The following is a 16050-nucleotide window of genomic DNA, read 5'->3' on the forward strand; positions in this document are numbered from 1 at the left end:
GCCATTTGTAAGGCCGGTAACACAGACTTTGTTTATTTCACGGTTATATCCCATGTTCATCATGGCGCCCTTTTCCCTCCTACGTCTCAATAGGGTTACAGAGTTCGCGTGGCATGAGGGTTCTGGCTTTTTAAAGAGGCTTAAGGTCTCAGTGAGGAGCCCCCCCCCATGTGGAGTGACGTCAACCGCTCACGATTATTAATGACAGCGTTACGGAGTGAGCGTGACATCAAGGCTCTGGCTTGATATATATTAATGATTTCTTTATTACCTTTACTTTCCATAAAGGTCAAAATGAAAGCTAATTTGCGTAAACAAATTTTCGTTTCCGCTCCACCTTCTTCATGCGGAGTGACGTCACCTGATCATGATTATTAATGACGGGGGGGGGGTGTCCATGTGGAGGACCCCACCTGTTCATGATTATTAATGAAGGGGGCTGGTCTACGTGGAGTGACGTCACGTGCGTTACACACAGACATTCTTGGCTCATTATATTAGTGATTACACGTGAAATGAAGTAAAAAAAATGACAAAAATATAAAATAATAAGTGCCCATCTAGATTAAATTGCAATTACATTTGACTTCGTATCACATTTTACCAGGAGTGTCATTTTAAACTTGGGTCTCAATAAATATAGCATTGTAAAATCACACTGGTGAGGTTTTTTGAATTCCACGTTAACCAATGATTATTCAATCTGATAAGTGTACTGTATTTGTCCAACTATAAATCCTCATACCACGAGAATCAGCCAATACAATCTGTCATGTCAAACTCATGCAAACATCATAAAACACTGGAATTTGGTAATTTGTGAATAATTTCCATGTCAATCTACAGCTTGATTAAGGCCTCCCTACACCGCTACAACGTGTTGATCATAGATATTGTTTGACCATACTTCGTCTTGCTGGTCAGTAAGGGTTAATGCAATAAGATTGCCAAGATAGGTTCGATATCACTCACCGCTGATGCTCATCATGTGGAGGAATCTAACTCGGGTCACCAGGTTCCGAGAACAGCACGCTAACCACTGGACCAGCAGAACTCTGATTCGCATGTACCACAACTGAATTTAAGTGAAAATATTTTCCTCTCACTCAGAAAACTTTTGCTTGCAAAATTACATCTCGAGGTACTGGCCACACATCCCAAATAGAACCCTTCCTTGCAAGTAACCTTGATACTCAGCTGAGCCTTTCCTCTGTGAAATATTAATGAAAAATATATACTTGACACAATAATATAAATCAAAGTGGGCTCATAAAATCCATACACATTTCCTTATGGGAAAGTATTCACGAGGAACTAACAAGTATCTAAAATTAAATCTGTGATCTCAAATGTAACCCTACCTAAATGTTTGTTTTTAATGGGATTGTCTGACCTTGCATAGCAGTATACCTTCACAGAACGAGTATAGACACGAGCATACAAAACGTTTCCACGACTGCAAGAAAGGCTGGTCTGGTTGCCTATTTATCGAGAGTGGAAAGTAAATCAGCCAGCTGAAATACTGAAGCAGTCCTACTGCAAAAAACAGGTATTAAAGACAGGTGAGAGTCCCTCAGCAAAGTGTGCTCTCATCTGATGCAACAGCTCGCAGGCAGATGGGTACATAATGTTCACTGTAACATCATAGGAAGAAGAATACACCATAAAACATTACAATACACCGCACATAAACCGTGGCTATTGTAAAATCATGCCCCCAAGTAATAATCAATAGTCTGTATCCAAAACTTTATTCTGAATTCTTATAGTTTATAACAATATTATTGCATACGAATAAATCAATGAAATAGAGTGCATCTTTGCACATTACAGTTCCTAATAAATTACAAATAGCTATGTAATTCTTTGTTATATTACACTTCATTAACAGATTATTACCATTAGTATTTTACTGATGGATTAAATGATGAGTATACACCCACATAGACTTTACATTCTTGTGGAAAAGTGGCGATGCAGCAGAGTGCTCAAGACAGAAGTGGAAGGTTTTGAGTGAAAGGCCCAGTTGCAGGGTCGACTCGCTATCCTCCCGAGGGCAATGCAATGACAACCAGCCCAGTCACAGGAAGGTGGAATGTCCACCCATGCTTTTAATAAGTGGAAATAAATGCCCAAGGCTTGTTTGGGCGAGGAAACACTGTCTCCTTGATGGACGAAAATGTATTATTATTATTCAGTGAGAATTCTACAAATACAGACATACCTCATGGAAACAATACAATACATTCAAGATGAGCGCATACTCGACTGACTTGCAACACTGGGTGCAATCCACCAACGTTATTACAGACACTGTGCAATAGCTCTAAGCGTTTTTCCTTAATGTCATGCTTGCCATTCTCGTGCCACCTTTGGGAATATCATTTGACCTTGGTCTCCCATGCAAGAATGTAGTTGTATAAAGAAACAATGGCTTTCTTTCACAGTTATGGCAAGATCTTGTCGACCCAAAAGACTACTAAACGCAGAGTGAAATCCAAGAATGTCAAACAGTTTTAAAGAAGTGATTTTTCTTTACATAAATTTAACCTTCAATTTCACAACCATAATCGAAAGTAAGGTAATACAAACATTACAAAGAAGAAACAAGATACGCTAGACCTTTAAAAGCTGCCTTGCACAAGTGAATGCATGCCCCATTCGGCTGAAATGTACAAAAGGATGACACCACACCAGGTATGTTTCACATCAGGTATGTTTCACAGCAGGAAGCTACAGAATTATTTTATAAAAGGCCATTATTGCTCATGTTAAGGAAAATAAAACACCACAGCCAGTTGAATTCAATTATAGGAGGATTTGTCAATGAATCTTCACACGTACACAACAGATCACATAAATGTATTTTGCATCAAACAAATGCAACATGTGTTCCATGCACACCTTCCACATTAAACACACGGTATTAAACGTCAACATAAAAGGTGATGTTACAGAGAGAGTAACTATGTATCTTCGTTTAAGCTGTATTAATGATTCAGTAGTTGTTTAACAATGCTTGTTGGAATTAAATGAAATAGTGACTGCCAAACTTCGCTATGAGCCCAGTGACTTGAGCTGCATTCACAGCCACGGCTGCTAACGTCAGATGCAAGTTATATCAGAACCAGTCCTTGGCTCCCTTTCCCCGCCCACGCTGAGCAGCAAGGTGAAGTACGGTGAAAACAACCCCCATTCCCAAGACAGCGTCGAGAATACAGCTGGGTGATTCTCATGATTCCTAGCGAGGGGTAGACTGAGACTACACGAGGCCCACCGCTCAGACCACCGTGAACACCACCAGGAACAGAGTAAACAAACGTTGGTAATCCCGAATATTTGTTTCCCTAGCGGAATGAATATTTGTTTCCCTAGCGGAATGAATATTTGTTTCCCTAGCGGAATGAATATTTGTTTCCCTAGCGGAATGAATATTTGTTTCCCTAGCGGAATGAATATTTGTTTCCCTAGCGGAATGAATATTTGTTTCCCTAGCGGAATGAATATTTGTTTCCCTAGCGGAATGAATATTTGTTTCCCTAGCGGAATGAATATTTGTTTCCCTAGCGGAATGAATATTTGTTTCCCTAGCGGAATGAATATTTGTTTCCCTAGCGGAATGAATATTTGTTTCCCTAGCGGAATGAATATTTGTTTCCCTAGCGGAATGAATATTTGTTTCCCTAGCGGAATGAATATTTGTTTCCCTAGCGGAATGAATATTTGTTTCCCTAGCGGAATGAATATTTGTTTCCCTAGCGGAATGAATATTTGTTTCCCTAGCGGAATGAATATTTGTTTCCCTAGCGGAATGAATATTTGTTTCCCTAGCGGAATGAATATTTGTTTCCCTAGCGGAATGAATATTTGTTTCCCTAGCGGAATGAATATTTGTTTCCCTAGCGGAATGAATATTTGTTTCCCTAGCGGAATGAATATTTGTTCCGCCAAACTCTGTAAGCAAATGCCCATCAGCTGTTCATTAGAACCTATTCACACTGCAATATAATAACCACAGCAGCTGGGTCCGGTGCCGGTTTGCATGTCATCCACATCCCAAGTGTTCTTTATACTGCACGAGGAAACTTGTTCACAATACATTTCCAAGCGTAAATGCAGCTTACCCGCCAACACAACGTACGTGTCTCTCAAGCTACTGACGTACACACGTACACGGAGACTGTTAGAATATCCACTGGGTAAACCTACCCTGCAGATGGCAGAACTCACTTTGTGACCAAACTCAAGCATTGCAGTCTCCTTGTGGTTTTTATAAAAGCTAACCTTTGACAACTTATTGTGTCACTCAACCATGTCATTCTATCTTTTTGTCACACATTTGTACCTTCATTGACTTCAATGCCGAACACATAATGCGTCAATTCATTCTCTCTTCGCGTTCCATGGGTGTCATGGAATATTTCCGTGACTGGGTGTGGTGCCACACGGCTGTAATAACGTGACTTGGAGCTCAGGTTGATGAACTGCACAGGGATGTTGAAGCAAGATGTACACAAGACACTGATCTGTTGGACAATGAGGTGCTTGCTAGAGGCAATAAAGCAGGCTTGTTTCTGGCCTATCTGTGCAGTGCTTGAGAATTCTCCCCTTACATGCATGTGTTTTCTGTCAATTCGGTTTCCACCCACGCCAGGAATTTTGCAAAAACAAAGAGACCAAACATCCTGAACAGGATCTTGCTGGAGAACCAATGATCCAGGTATGTATATTTGTAGGTATACATTTGTCGGTAAATCTTTCACCCGACTGCTACTACAGTTGACTCGATTATAAGTGGGCAGATTGCCCAGGCTGCGGAATAACCATGCTTGTGGAAGAAATACTTTTTTTTTTGAATTGCTGGTTTAATTATTAGCAGCTCCTCGCTCATGACAAACATGTTGCAAGTAAACTGCCTACATTAAAACAAAATACACGTTCCACATCTTCGCCCGTATTCTGCAGTGAAAAACACTTTAGCCTAATTTGCACATGCTTTGCTGAATGTGTTATATCTGGGCCACCTCTCCTCCTAATTAGCCTGGCTAACCGAGAAAGGACTACGGCACTTTAGTCGGCGCTGTCCTTGCTCCCGTCACAGATTACAGAAAAACTGGTAAAGGAGCTACCCAATTGTGTTGGAAGCTTCATTTGAATATTCCCAGCATGCGATACCATCTAATGCAACAGACAGAAAATATTCCTTGCGAAATAAAAATTACAAATTAAACCCCAAATACATCTCAGAGCTGACCGTGGGGTGCCTCCGAATATTCTCAGGTTTTTTCGGTAAAGTCACGTAGGTAAAACATTAAAAGTAATGAAAGTAAAATAAAACAAAACAAAAATAAAAATAAAATTCACGACGTTTCGGAGGCAACACAAGTCTCCGTCATCAGGTGGGACCGTCACAGCCAGATTAGCTGCATCAAGTGAAGCAATGATTCAAAATGTAATCCCTTATAAGCAAGTTGAAGGGGGGGAGGAGAGGGGGGGGAGTTCATCAGAATGTGGTAGCCAATGAATGGAACGTATCGGGAGGGAGGGGGGTGGGAGGGGGAGGGAGCCAACAAAACATTTGGCGACGGCTTGGACGCGGCTGCTGCGCACGCCATGATCTGATTCCATCTGTGAAGGATGTCGTTCCTGACTTACAGTATCCTGGAGTCTACAAATTGAGTTGCATTTGTGGTGATTGCTACATTGGAGAAACAAAACGTCATGTTGCTGATCGTGTCCGCGAGCACAAGTCAGATCTGAAACACGGCAGAACTGATTCTTCGGCCGTTGCCGATCATTGCTACAACTCGGCGGGCTCTCATGATATTGTCTTTTCCGAGACCAAGGTTCTCTGCAAGCCTCCTGGCTACCATCAAAGGTTTGTACACGAAGCCATACAAATATACAAACACAGACATAATTTCAACCGTGATGATGGGTACAAACTCAGTAATCACTGGAAAGATGTTATTAACCATGCAAAAAAGACTTAATTACACTTTTTGGACCATCTTATCTGACAGGCACTATTTTAATTTACTTCACCGAGTGTTAACATCCCCAGTTATTTTTAACAGTACTCTCTTCATTTTTCAGCCTGCATTGGTATAAACATGGGCATTTTCGTTCCTTTGTTCTATCATGTGTATCAGACCTCCCCTCCCCCCTTTCTGCCCATTGTGTTGGCGTGCGCAGCAGCCGCGTCCAAGCCGTCGCCAAATGTTTTGTTGGCTCCCTCCCCCTCCCACCCCCCTCCCTCCCGATACGTTCCATTCATTGGCTACCACATTCTGATGAACTCCCCCCCCCTCTCCTCCCCCCCTTCAACTTGCTTATAAGGGATTACATTTTGAATCATTGCTTCACTTGATGCAGCTAATCTGGCTGTGACGGTCCCACCTGATGACGGAGACTTGTGTTGCCTCCGAAACGTCGTGAATTTTATTTTTATTTTTGTTTTGTTTTATTTTACTTTCATTACTTTTAATGTTTTACCTACGTGACTTTACCGAAAAAACCTGAGAATATGAATCATTGCAGTCACGAAAGCTTCAAATCTAGAATTAGTGCCTCCGAATGTTCCGCAATCGTGACCTGGGCAAAGTGTGAGGGCTCTGATTTTGTGAACACAGACACTGATGGGCCCCATCATGGCTATGAACAATCATCATACTTACTGGGCTGATGTCATCCCAAAAGACTGTGCCATTAAATTATTTTGCATTAAATATATAGCCATATATATCAAGTGGTTCACTCTTGCACATATTTTTCTTTTGCTTGGAAACATTTTTGTTTTCATCTTTGATTATTTTATGTTATTTGTCTATTTATCCATTTTCTGAACGTACCATTGCACTGTACATCCATTGCATCTAAGCCTTTCCTCGAAAATGAGGTGTTTGTCTCAGTGGGTTTTTTCCTTGCTTATAAAGTTAAAGTAGTTGCAAGGAAGTAAAAATGTTCCGTGCAATCTCACCATAAGTGCCAAACGATAGCGCACGTCAATCTCATGCTCTCACTCACCAAAGAGCACAACTCTCAGCAGCATGACCTTCGACTGGCGTTGTACAGCCCGTGAGATGCACAACGTAGCGAGGATGCTTGCTCTCCACTAGGTCTTAACCGAGTGATTAACATGTAAAGGTCCCGAGTAAGGGTGCAGCCCTGCCACTGCTCTCTCGCGCCACTGCTAGCGGCAGGGTCTCCACGAGAGGGAGCTCTCAAGAGCCCCTCTAGGAGAGGGCGTCACTGGCCTACTCTTGCTTGCTGACCAGGCGTCTTGGAAGAGGTGGGAGTACCCACACTTTACCCCACCAAACACGTGACCTGCCAATGGACGAGCTATAGTGCACCTATTTAAACTGCTGGCTGGACAGAGGCAACTGTCACGTCGGAAGGTCGGACCGGCAAACTCTGGATTGCAAATCCAGAGTGCTGGCCATTTAAACTACAGCAGCATTCCTCTTTAAAACGTCCTGCTGTAAATATGCTTCAGTAAAGTCAGATCTGCAGCCAAGAGATTGCCCTGCCTATATCCATGATTAGAGACAACATTACTCACAACAGCTTTAATCGGTGCTTCTTCCACCGCTCCACTTCTCCAGAAGTGCAGCAATGGGCCTCTGAGATCCCTTACAGCTTCCCACATACCTGTGGTTTCCTGGCATTGCTAGTTTTCTAGACACACAGTTCCACCAGCCACAGGACAGCTTCTCCAATCTCACCCCAATCACAAAAGCATGACTACAGTGTTAGGAAAACGAGTGAAGATGGTGATCTCATAGCCACACAGCTCATACCCATACATCAATGTCAAGGGAACTGGGTTCCCCGCCAGCAAAGCATCTTTACAAACGGATCTTTCTAGGGCTGCTAAAAACCACTAGTCACATTCACTGCTGTATTCTTATGTTTTTTCGGGGGCTATTTTGCCTTGCATATCTATATTCATCATATATATTTTTTATAAACTACACAAGTTATTACTTTCAGGAAATGCAGAGTTTAACCAAAAATGATATTTTAAAACCCACACCAATCTTGATTTGTGAAATAGAACCTTGCACATGAGGATTCAATATAGCATCGATATTCAAAGCACCATGTTACTTAATTTATTTTCTTTACCCTGTAACGTCACACCACTACACACGTACTGCTAACCCCACGATCCTTAAATATCAATACATGTTCCGCGCAACTTCCTTCCAGAAAAAAACATAGATATGCAAGAGCTGTTCCATTACCGCATACTCTGCTTAAGAGCGCATGTCAACCTGCTCTGCAAGTCATGCGGATAAAAGGAGTTGGCTGGATACAAATATTTGTTTTTAAATCTCCAATAAATATTAGACCTTATGAGTGGGCATAATTCACTCATTGGTAGCCTAACAGGAGGAAGCAAGTGCTGCATACAACACTTCTTTGTATAGTAATTTTAATTTCAATTCCCTATAGAAATATAAATGTGTGGTGACAGTGCAGGATGTCACTGTGCAATGCCGGCCCTAGAGAGGCACGGCGTGCGATGTATTGACATCGCGGGCACCACGTGGATGTGGGTGCAGTACCGGCCCTAGAGGGGCTCGGTGAGCGCTGACTGGCAGTGCTGGATGGCACCACGCTCTGCGTGCAGTGCCGGCCCCTACAGGATAGGGTGCGGGAGTGCCGACCATGGGAATGGAGTGACTGAGGGCCATGGCACTCTGGTTGACCCCAAAGGACACGTGACCGCTTAGGTCTACACAGGGGCCCCAGGTGGGGGCTAGGGGTGGTCACGTGTCAGGGTCGAGATGCTGCTCGAGGATTCTAGAAGGTGGGCGTGGCTAAGGGCGGAGCCAGCCCCGCCACAGAGGATAGAAGCCGGGTCCCCCAGAGGGACCGGCTGCTGTTGTTCATCCTGAAGAATCTACGTTCTACGTCCTACAGAGTCACCAACACGTGGACTGGGACCCAAGCTGTGGTCCGGTCCATGGTAGCTAGTTCCAGTGTAATTAGTGTAGTTAGCCTGGTGGTCCACCACCATATGTTGTTATCTTGTTAAGGGGCAGTTACCCCTTGTGTTGGTATTAATAAATGTGTTGCCTCCAAAGAGTACGTCTGCAACTCAGTTGAACTCACTACAAATATATTAAGTGACTTATGCACCACTGAGTCATTTAAAACTGCAGTTTGTGTGCCTTATTTGAGTAAAATTTAGTAAAACATGAAACAATATTTTCCAATCCCACAATGGAAACTTTATGGAGGTCACATAGTAGTCGTATCGTGCAGAGACGCTCATAACCCAATACGTTCCCAGGATAAACGAGCACAACAGCTTCCTGCGGAGGCTGGCATGAGACAGGCACTCACACCGGACAGGGCGACAAACCTGTAGCTTTCCACGCAGCGCTGCGAGGACACGGTGATGAAGGAGTCTGTGCGCCGGTTGTAAGTGAGAGGGCCTGGGATCAGGAAACCCGGCAGGAATCGACCAAACACGAAGCTCTCCTGCTCGAAGAAGCTGAGCATGCCATCCATCGATTGGATGCAGATGAAATCACGCCCTAGAGAAAAACATTCAAACTCATATTAGAATTACTGTGTATTGTGAACGACTAATATGTGGAGAGTTAAAATTCAAAGTCACATTGCTACAGGGTAAAAAACAGAGGGTGATCTGTTCTCAAAAGCTGGATTTGCTATTTACTCCAGATGAATATCACAAGGTTACAAAACTCTGCCTAGACAATGCCTTGTGAAAACCCCGTTCAGTGCTTGATCTTTGCTTTGTGAACAATGCACAATATAATATAGGAGTATAGATTAGTTAATTTATTTTGTAAATAGTTCTTTTTTGTTATGTCTTCATATCCCATGTATGCAATGAAGGAACAAAGTAAAGAGACTCATTTAGGTAATTCCATCAGCACCAACACAGTGGTGTCAACATTAGAAATTAATTCAGAATCCAACACCAAACAACGAAAGTGCTGTTAGCATCTCTCAATGTGTCTCTTCCAAGATGATTATTCATCCAGTTTTGAAAAGTATAATTTAAAACAAACAGTATTTACAACTTTATGCATTGTCCTGATTTAAGTGGAAAAACTTTCAAAAGCTTTGACAATACATGGCTGCATGAAGAGCTCCCCACACCATGCCTGTCATGCAGGCCTGACGATACTTCACCATGCTAGCCAGTGTGAACTGGTGAAGGGGGATCCAGGACTCGTTAAAATGTCGCTCACCGCTAATGTTAGCCATGGCCGGGGATCAAACTCAGGTCAATAGGTTCAGAGTGCAATGTGCTAACAACTCGTCCCGATTTCAAACAGACTCTGAAAGAGTCCCATGGCAAGCTTCAGCCATGCTTTATTTGGTATCGTCAAGCAAGTTAAACATGAGGCTTAAGATCTCATTACAAAGATAACGAGCCCTCCGATAAAGCGGCGTGCCACAACGCCAGCGAGGCCACCATGAGGGTCTCGGCCAAATAATCACCACGTCAGAGGGAGGGCTCAAGAGCCGTTCGACCACCATAGGGGAGACGTAAACACGAGGTCGACTTAGATGCAATCATATGCACCGACAACCGCAGTTACTCTTGATGCTTAGTTACCTTTCACCTCGCCAAAGGGTCCACAAGTCATGTTACAAGCTGTTCTCTGCAGGTTGTGTTCGTACATGAGTCTCAGCTGGTACTGATTACCATGTTCCACGGTACCAGAGGCACCTGCAGGCAAACACAAACATTAGGCGAGGGTGACAATTTTCAATGTGAACATTATCACTTTACCAATGTGTCATCTCTTCCTGTAAACCACTTTTCATTTAAACAAAACACCAGCTATCATTCTGTATTTACGGATGGTTGGCAACTTTGACTGATGAGCGTGACAGGACGTTTAAGTCATTAAAAAACACTCAACTGTCCAGATTCACTAATGACATTATCACTATATCAGCAACTGCAATTAAAAACAACACAAGGATCAAGTAACAGCATGAGAACAGATGAATGATTAACAAAACACAAGGCAGCAGCCAGCTCAGGACATTTCATGCAGCACTAAGAATTTCCATGTTGCCAAAATGTCCCAGTGTCCTGTGCACATATGCTTGTTACTGATCCATGAATGCGCTGAATACACTGTGTATTTGCATGCACAATGTAAGATTTTTCATTCATAAGCAAATGAGTTATATTTTTCCCCCGTTTTGAAAAATACTTCACATGTGGAGACTTTTAAATGGATATCTCTTGATCGATATTTGTGTAAACAACTGTATTTCATTGTTGATGCTAAACATATAGTATAGGCCCTTGTAATTCTGGAGCATATGGAGATAGAGATAAGCAAATATACGTAAAAGTCACCAGCAGTTTAAGTACTCCCAATAGGAGGACGTAAGGAGTAAAGGGCCCTAGTGCTAAGGGATTTACAAATTGGTCTGTGAGAAAGAGCTTGAAAGAACGTTATAAATGTAGAGCTACCCACTACCTGCCAAGGCAGTGCATGACGGCATGTAGTTGCTGTTGCCGTGTGTTTTACCCCAGGACTGGTTGGTCTACTGGTTGCTTAAAAAAAGGGGTAATCTGTATTTTTCAAAATCACACGTAGGATTACGTTCAATCCTACATGGCGATTTTTCAGATCTGATGTTTCACGGAGAACTTTTAAGAAAGTACTCTGAAGATATAAAATTCCCATGCCTTGATAAATAAGTTGGCAGAACAAAACAAGAGACTTATGTAGCCCAGATATGATACATTTGATGGCTATGTTTTATTATAACTCTCCAGGTTAAACTTGTTATGACTATGGAAAGTGTTTTTTAGAGAAATGTTTTCATGTCACGCTTGTAAGTGGTTGTCCCGTGCCAATGACACAGAGCTGTGGCTCCATTTATCACGATTTCAAACAAAAACCTTCAAACCGTAGCAGCTTGTCTTCATATACCCTCACAGAGGCTAAAGTAAATACAGCCGATATGATGGGGGATATTTTGCACACTTTAAACGTGCAATTCTAATTTCAACGGCATCACAAAATTCAAATAAAACGTACAAACCTATTGCTACTGCACTTATTTTACATTTTTTATAGAACTATAATGCCAATTTAAGCTCTATGTAATTCTAAAGTACTGTGACTGCTCCAGATTAGAACTGTTATCCTGTATATGTAGTATGCTGAAGTGCCCAACATTAAGTTGTAACGTAATTAAAAATACAACTTTTCTCATTTATATCCCATCACGAATGGCATCACTCAAAACTTATCGAAAATTGCACGTTCCACAGTTTTCAAATCCACTTTAAAATAAATATCACCAGTATAGCGGCAGTTTAAAACAGTTACAACAAACGTCTGGCACTGTTAACATTGGCAGGGCACGCTTACAAGTTATAAGCACTTGGCATCTGATCACAAAGATAATGTTTGTAAGTGCACGCATTATGCTACCTGTGACGGTGTAAACGGCAAGCTTCCTAGGGTGCAGGATGGCCAGGTGAAGCAGCTCCGAGCCTCTGTCAGCACAGGGAACAATCGTACAACAACAACACAGGCAAAGGCCCCATTGAATTGAAGAATGTCTACGGTACTTTTGACTAATACACACAGCATGGGCCGCTGTGAATGGCAAAACAGCCATATTATTACGCACACAGTTTCTGGCATTTGAATGACTAATTTATTGACAATTGAACAGCCAAGTGGTGATTGTATTCATCCTATTTAATGCAGGAATGCATCAGAGGCTCAAGATTGATGTCCAGAAGAGTCCAGCTTGGCATGCATGGTCAATTCCTTATTGAGTTATTGTATGTGGGAGGAAACTAGAGCCCCTGAAAAATAGAAGGGGTCACTTAACAATCTGCAAAGATAGTTTAGCAAAGCACCTGCTGTAATGCTTGAACTTGTGGGTATCTCTAATGGTGTCACCACCACTGCCGGTCAGTGTGGAGTATCAGTATACTGTGGATGTTCACCACAAGGTTATATAATGTCTATGATAACATTTCGATGTTACGTTATTAGAGTGTAACATTGCTGATCTTACTGTTGTACTCTTATTGAATTGCTAGTCTATATCACCAATTAAAATATATGACTGGCATGTCGAGCAGACGTACTAATATTTAAACTAACTTAAAGAGGAGAACATGGAGTCAAATGTCAATTGCACATCTAAATTGTAATATCGGGACTGGATCTTCAGACAAAGAAATGCCCATTCAAGAATTCTCACAACCAGCAGTGCACACATCTTGTGGGGAAATGATCCAGGAAGATGATACCACCACACTAGAGCAGATATGACTTCAAAAGACTTCTCCCACACAACACTAGATAGTGGTGCTTGTAAACATGTTCACTACAAGTCTATCATCTGATGTTTCCATCAATTACCAAATTCTGTTTAAGCAGCCACTGACAATCCAGCTGATCATTTTTACTCACTGCTGTAGAATAATGAGAATTGTGTCCTTTAAAACAAAATAAACAAACTGAACAAGGACAAAAGAGCGCATGCCTACAGATCGTGAGTTTTTCCGCAGCTGTGCGAATTGTGCAGGACACAAAGGCGCGTGGACACGACGAGACTCACGAGATGAACTTTCCAGCCTCCACGTGCAGCACGGGCTGCTGGAGGTGCACCTCCAGGATGAGGTCGTCCGGGTGGAAGCCGGCGCCAGGCTTGGCCGGCTGTGGGGAGAATATCCGCAAGTAGCCACTGAAGCTGCCCACGATAATCTTATCTGCGACAAATCAAATCAAATTATTAGTACATTTTTGCTACTTGTGCTATTCTTATATTCTTCTACAGCAAGGCTCTCATGAAGGAAGGCACTATGTTTCACAGTCGAGTTTTGTCTGTAGTAGTTTCATAGTAGGGGGTGATGTTGCTATGTGGTTTAACCCAATGAAGTAATTTGTGAGTGAATTTCAAATTTGGAAAATTTGGACCGCAAATTCCAGCGAGCATAGCCTAGTCTGTTTTCGAATAACCTCACTATATCCGTAACGTTCACTCTGAAGCAGATGGCATATATTTTCGATTAACCAGGGCGGCCGCTCGGATTGAACCGCAAGCTTCCGCTATAAGTCCCTGCTGTTTCCTCTGCACATAGGAAACATTTCCAGATTTCAAATGAAATAACATTTCACGGACGCACAAACAGCACAACCTTTATGTATGACGTTTTGCCAATTATGCTCATTGTAATTACTGGTGAAACGTCGTACTGGAATTGTAAATGTTGTGGGTTTACTCTCCAACACACCGGTGTGCTGTACTAGTAAGAAGCAACATTTTCAGTAAGATGTCAGTGTTTGTTAGTGATGATTGCAAGAGAATACTTTCAGACTGCTTATTTGTAGCTTATGCCATTGAACTGTGACATTATTATCGAGTTACGAACAAATACAATGAAAAGCCAATTAAAGGAGTTAAACTGCAATGCAACATTAAGCGGAATACACCAGGATGCAACCGAGCGCGTAAAAGTGAAATGCACATGGACAGAGGCAAGACGGCGTTTACCATGTCCAGTGCTGCTGTTGTCAATGTTGGCCACACAGAGGCAGCCCTGGTCAAACTCCTCCTGTTGGCCTGCACTGGTGGACCACCAGTCGCGCGCTTTGAACAGGGACATGTCCGCCGCGGCCTCTCCCTAGCCCTGCAGAGAAGCAGACATGTCTACATTGGCTTCCCGTTGGAAGTTTACGGGACGTTGCTTTATTGGTTGTCATTAAAACACGCAGTGCTCCCTCAGACAAGTGTTCTGCATTGCAGGTCTCGGAGTTCCAGTGGTGGCCCCTGGTGGCCTTTAGTGTAGCGCCTGACGTGCGGCCTCCCGACAGGACATAAAATGTGAAACACCCCTTGCCGGCAGTGTGGCGACCCTCACACTGATGATGTCTTATCGGCGAAAGTGAAAATTTGTGAAGAATGCGGTCTCAGACTAATGGAAGGACAAAATCTTTCCAAAGCATAAGATTAAGTAGCCTTCCGGCTCTCTTGAAACAATGGTGCATCTTGCTTAAACGAATGTTACGAAACGAATAGTGTGCAGCATTTCAATGTTTCATGTTATACAATAACTTTTCAAAAATGTGGTACGCATTGATAAACATTTGCAACATATTTACAGATAAATTCACCTTTGGTCTGAATGGGTCTATAACTATAAATACTGAATCGTTGGTGTTGTTATATTGAAATGCTTGTTTTGTTGGCTGGGAAAAGGCAGGAAACGGGACAGTGCAGGACTCATGCCGCTGAGATGTTGTCTAGAGTTGTCTTTATACCACTTGAGAGTGCCAGTAGATGCTTTCTCTTGTAGAGGTTGCCCTCTGCTGGACAATACCGTGTGAATCCACCATAAACATTACCAATAACGCTACTTCATAGCAAGGTGCTCGGTTAAAAACATGTTAAAAATACAGACCTGTGACAAGGTGTCCAGCACTGTCCGTCGTGTTGACAGTCTCAGAGGAGTCGGACCTCCTGCGCCCGTTTCCGAGACGGCTAAGCTGATTACATGCTGCTTAGTCGGAGATAAGAGTAGGCAGATCTGCATCTGTAACAACAGTGGGCAGTTGTCACGGGAGGGGAAGACAATATCATTACACCCACACAGAGAAGTGTCAACCAGAATACATATTTTTATTATTTTATTGTTTCCCTTCTACGTGACTTTACCGAAAGAACCAAGAATACAGAATACAGCTGTTCACCTTCATAAAACTGGTGTCAAATAATATCTGAAAACCTTGCACATCAAAATATAATTGCATTTACATTCGAAAGAAATGCATTACAATATTCGTGAAAATATTACCACGCGCTCATTATAACTGCAAGCGTGTAATTGAGAAAATATTAATTATTTAATAACTTTTCATACCATACCTCCACTTTGTAAATTAATTTCACACAATTATATACAAAATATGTAGCAATTTATTGCAAAAGCACCATTTACGAACGTGGCTAACATTTTTGTATCTTGCAATTGCACAGATATACAGAAATAGGGAGTATGAGACGCAT

General features: G+C 42.3%; 1 protein-coding gene across 2 annotated transcripts in view; it reads right to left on the bottom strand.

Moving 5' to 3' along the window:
• The window catches only part of BBS9 (Bardet-Biedl syndrome 9), a 60483-nt gene that overhangs the window by 40252 nt on the left and 4181 nt on the right, over positions 1-16050 (bottom strand). Inside the window, exons 2-7 of one of the 2 annotated variants that reach the window (XM_078598420.1) lie at positions 15446-15577; positions 14539-14674; positions 13603-13753; positions 12456-12520; positions 10607-10720; positions 9377-9551 (exon numbers count right to left, since the gene is read on the bottom strand). In XM_078598420.1, coding sequence (XP_078454546.1) covers positions 9377-9551; positions 10607-10720; positions 12456-12520; positions 13603-13753; positions 14539-14650 — 617 coding nt within the window. In that variant the 5' untranslated portion in view covers positions 14651-14674; positions 15446-15577. Of the gene's footprint in view, positions 1-9376; positions 9552-10606; positions 10721-12455; positions 12521-13602; positions 13754-14538; positions 14675-15445; positions 15578-16050 lie in introns of those variants that run through there. The other variant, XM_078598421.1, reaches the window with a different exon arrangement.

Source organism: Lampetra planeri, chromosome 10, assembly GCF_965212315.1.
Source record: "Lampetra planeri chromosome 10, kcLamPlan1.2.h2, whole genome shotgun sequence".
Taxonomy (NCBI): domain Eukaryota; kingdom Metazoa; phylum Chordata; class Hyperoartia; order Petromyzontiformes; family Petromyzontidae; genus Lampetra; species Lampetra planeri.